The sequence below is a fragment of the Populus nigra genome, chromosome 2 (assembly GCF_951802175.1).
Source record: "Populus nigra chromosome 2, ddPopNigr1.1, whole genome shotgun sequence".
In the NCBI taxonomy this organism is placed as follows: domain Eukaryota; kingdom Viridiplantae; phylum Streptophyta; class Magnoliopsida; order Malpighiales; family Salicaceae; genus Populus; species Populus nigra.
Genome location: NC_084853.1, coordinates 38636894 through 38641395, shown reverse-complemented (window position 1 = coordinate 38641395; position 4502 = coordinate 38636894). Strand labels below are relative to the sequence as shown.

At 35.8% G+C, this 4502-nt stretch overlaps 1 protein-coding gene across 1 annotated transcript; it reads left to right on the top strand.

Moving 5' to 3' along the window:
• The first annotated feature begins 1096 nt into the window (after positions 1–1096).
• LOC133681561 (pectinesterase-like) lies at positions 1097–3967 on the top strand. The gene is made up of 2 exons (XM_062104636.1): positions 1097–2217; positions 3101–3967. Exons 1-2 carry the CDS (start codon positions 1146–1148, stop codon positions 3769–3771), a joined length of 1743 nt encoding a protein of 580 aa, XP_061960620.1. The 5' UTR covers positions 1097–1145; the 3' UTR covers positions 3772–3967.
• The last annotated feature ends 535 nt before the right edge of the window (positions 3968–4502 follow it).

The window sequence follows — 4502 nt, the reverse complement described above, 5'->3', positions numbered from 1 at the left end:
AGCTTATTTAAAAAAAAAATATAGTTAAAGATTGATTATTGACAACTTTTCCTTTCAAACTTTTAACTCTTTTAAAGCTCTTTTAAAGCACAAAGCTAGCTAAGCCGGCGCCTGACTCAAAAACTAGCTGGAACCTTAAGAACCATAGACCAAAAATTAACACATATTGATTTAAGGAACCTTCGCCACCACAACTAGATAGAATTCTTCTTGCATGAACTGAGGAACCACACAGCAGGCAAGCTAACATATTGACTCCAAAATCATCCATGTATGATCTTAGAGAAGAGTTCATCTCTTAATTTAGATAGAAGTGGAACTTTATTCCAGGAATAAGCTCACAGATCCCAAGAGCACAAGAAGTCATCAAGAACTTGATCAAAGGCATCTCAAAAGGAACAACAGCACTCAAGAAAGCCAAACAGCGATCACAGATGTTAACATCTTTTGTTTTCATCAGCTACAGGTGACTCAAGAATCGTATTTCTGATAATACAATTATTAGTCACCGAGAGGGTAGTTGAAAGAAACTAATATACAAACTTGAAGTCTTGAATATATAAATATATGATCTGAGGTTTTGATTATTTAATTAATAATACCATGTTAAAAAATCAATTAGTTTTAAAGAATATAATATAAAATCATTTTTGGAATTTCAATTGATAAGTCTTTTTTTTTAATCAAATATAAACAGAACGCGACCAAATGATCAGAAGTTGACTTCTCCCACCCTTCAAGCTGTGAGGTTATTAAGAATGGTCCTTGCTATAAATAAAAAGTGTTATTCACTGTGGTTAATTTCTTCGCACTTTCTAGCAACTAATTAACTCGCTTCCTTGATCTAGTGTTAATTGCAATGGCATCGCGTTGGAATTCATTAATCTTGAAGGATTCAGAAAAGATGCTGCACCCATCATCACGTCACTTAGCCAGCAATACTTCTATATAATGGCAGTAAAAAAAAAATATTGGAACTTTTCGAAGCTTTTATTCCCCTAATTGATAATTAAGGTGACCATGACATGATTTTTTTTCGTACAACAAGAAGGATGCTGCTGTAGGGATGGTCACTCCTATATATACTAGAAAGTATGAGGTATTCAAGCACCCATTACGAATCTCTTATCCTATCAAGTACAAATATGTACACAATGCCAAAATTCTTCCATGCAAATCCTAGAGACAAAAAAACCTCATTCATGGCGGCCCTATCAATGCTTCTAATCATCAAAATCCTTTGCCTGGCTAATTTTGCAGAAGCTACCACTTCAAAACCCTTGCCATCTCAGTTCGCAAAGTTGTCTAGGTCAACAACAACACCCGGAGCTCCATCATCCACTGATACCTCTCCGTGCAAAGGCACCCCTTACAAAGCAGCCTGCCAATCTCTCCTCCTGACATTGAATACCAATAATAATGATGATCTTCCTAAAACCCCGAAAGAACTCTTTGATTACTCAGTCCATTTCACCTCAAGCCAAGCTCACTCAGCCATAGACCAACTCGCTACCACATTCCTTGGCCAAACCTACCAGGAGATTGACATGACTCGTTTGCCTGGTAGTGGCATGAGAGACTGCATGGAGTTGCTTGATGATACCTTGGACCAACTCTCTAATGTCATCAATCGCAAGAATGACCCTACCCACACCCACAACGATGTCCAGACATGGCTTAGTGCTGCAGTTACCAATCAAGAAACATGCAAAGAAAGCCTGCTTGAAAATGTTAAAAAGAATCATTTAGAGAAGTTTGACGTAATAGATTCCACGGTAAAAAACTTAAGTCAATTTATAAGCAACTCTCTTGCACTTTATGTGTCCAGCTATGGACTCCCTAGCACGAGTCCTCGTGGTCGGAAATTGTTGACGGACCAAAGTAATATTATTAATGATTTCCCAAGTTGGTTATCCTTGTCGGAAAGGAAGCTTCTAGAAGCTTCTGTAGGAGAGATAGAAGCCCATGCGGTAGTGGCAAGGGATGGGAGTGGGACCCATACCACCATTGCGGAGGCAATCAGGCAGGTGGCGGCTTCTCTGGATGGTGGGGGTAGAAATGTAATTTACATCAAAGCCGGGACTTATAAGGAGAACCTCAATATCCCTTCAAAGCAGAAGGACGTGCTTTTATATGGCGATGGGAAGGGTAAAACGGTCATTGTCGGTAGTAAAAATGCTGCAGATGGTTCCACAACTTACGACTCTGCCACAGTGGGTACGTATTTTTTATTATGTTTTTTTTTTTTAACAATTTTACATGTCTGTATAAAAAAATAAAAAAAAATTCATCTATATCATTAACATAACATGCTGGTGATTTATCTTGATAATCGAAGAAATCAATTTCACCTCTTTTATTATTTTAAGGTATGTTATTATCTGTTTCGGTTGAATATATAAAGTTTTGACAAAACTATGAACGAGATTTTTTAAAATATTAAAGAAATATATATTTTTTATTTTTATATATATATTTGACAAGTAAGATCCTAGATAATCTAATTCAATTTTATATTTGGAGCTTTTTTGTTACGTGGAAGTAATTTTCATTTTACAAAATATAATTAATAAATATTTTTTAGATTTTTTTTTAGTTTAACGTGGGTGTCCGGGTCAGTTTACGCGGACCTCGACTAATCCAACTAGCCCTGAAGTTAACGACCATGTAAGCCTCCAGTGGCCATCATATGAGCAACCACAGGGTTCAAACCGGAGACCACAGAGGAAACAAACATGTTGGTTCCAAACTCTTACCATTAGACTACCATCTAGATAGTTTATTTTTTAGATTTTTTGTCTGTTAGGTAGAGGTCTTGAATCAATATTCCCCTGAGTAACTCTTAATTTAAACCGACTCTGCTCTTATCTTGAATTTTTGGATGCATGGTATCAAGAAAATTCTGGAGCTAAGACAATAATAATTTTGAGATTGATTAGCGTGTGGGAACGGGGATGACAAAAGTCATCTCCTTCCCCCGCCCCCAACAGTACTGTGGGACGCATGCATTGCATTATAATTAACTGGGCATTAATTGTTGATTTCTGGCCATAGTTTTTTTTTTTTTTTGCTAATTAAATATGAGTCTGTGCTTAATTAGGCGTGATGGGGGATGGATTCATCGCGAAAGACATAACATTTGTGAACAGTGCCGGTCCGAGCAAGCACCAAGCTGTTGCCCTTCGAGTTGGATCCGATAGAGCAGTAATCTTTGGATGCTCAATCGATGGTTATCAAGACACTCTCTATACTCTTTCCAAACGACAATTCTATCGAGAAACGGACATTTATGGCACAGTAGATTTCATTTTTGGTAATTCAGCAGTGGTTTTCCAGAACTGTAATATTTTTGCCAGGAATCCCGGAACAGGACAGAAGAATTTTGTGACTGCGCAAGGTCGCACTAGCCCTGATCAAAACACAGGCATTTCTATACAAAACTGCCAGATAGAGGCGCAGTCGGTCACATATCTTGGTCGGCCATGGAAGCAGTATTCTAGAACAGTTGTAATGCAGTCCTCTTTGGATGGTTCAATAGATCCTGCTGGTTGGTTTCCTTGGGCTGGTGGCTCCTCCCCCTCGTCAATCTATTATGGTGAATACATGAACTCAGGCCCCGGCTCCTCTACTTCCGGCAGAGTCAACTGGCCTGGCTATCATAGCTCGCTTACCTCCACAGAAGCTGAAAAGTTCACGGTTGGTAGTTTCATTAGCGGGAATGTTTGGTTGCCCCCCACCGGCGTTGCTTTCGATTCTGGGCTGGGTGGTTAAGGCTCGAAAATGGAAACTACGATGGGGTCCAAATGTGTTTATTTTATTATAGCTGTCATCTTTGTCCTATCTTCTGTTTAATTATTTTCCTAATTTATTATGTTTTTTTTGTTTAAAAATAATTTTACTTGTTCATGAATCAAGTGCCCAAATGTAATTCTCCATGTTCAAGTAATACAATTTCATTTCAATTTCATTTCAAGTGTAAATAGCTTTTAATATATAATTTTATTAGAGAATAATATAATTTATATTTTGATAACTTATCCAATAATTCACTTTTAAAATGAATTATTTTTTTAATATATAATTTTATTATAATATATTCTTTTACTTCATTTTTCTTTTTGATAATCTTAGAGATATTATTAAAAGTTCTTTATGGTTCAGTGATGCCAAGAACACCATAATATTAAAACTTTCTTTCCAGTCCACCGTAATATTAAAAAAATTCTTTCATCCTAAAAAATAAAATATTTTCACACTAATAAGTAAAAGAATTTTGTAAGAAAATGATATATTTAATGATTGTTTGCTATTTACTTTTTAAAATATCTTTTATTTAATTTGAATCAAAAAATAATTTTAAAATTTTAAAAACTTTATTTTTATTGCCAAAACAAGAGAATTAAAAAACATGACTTTTACGCTAGAGTACAAGAGAAATTAAATAAACAAGTACGCTGGAAAAAAAAATTATAAAGCAATTAGAAGCACATCAATCTATTTGA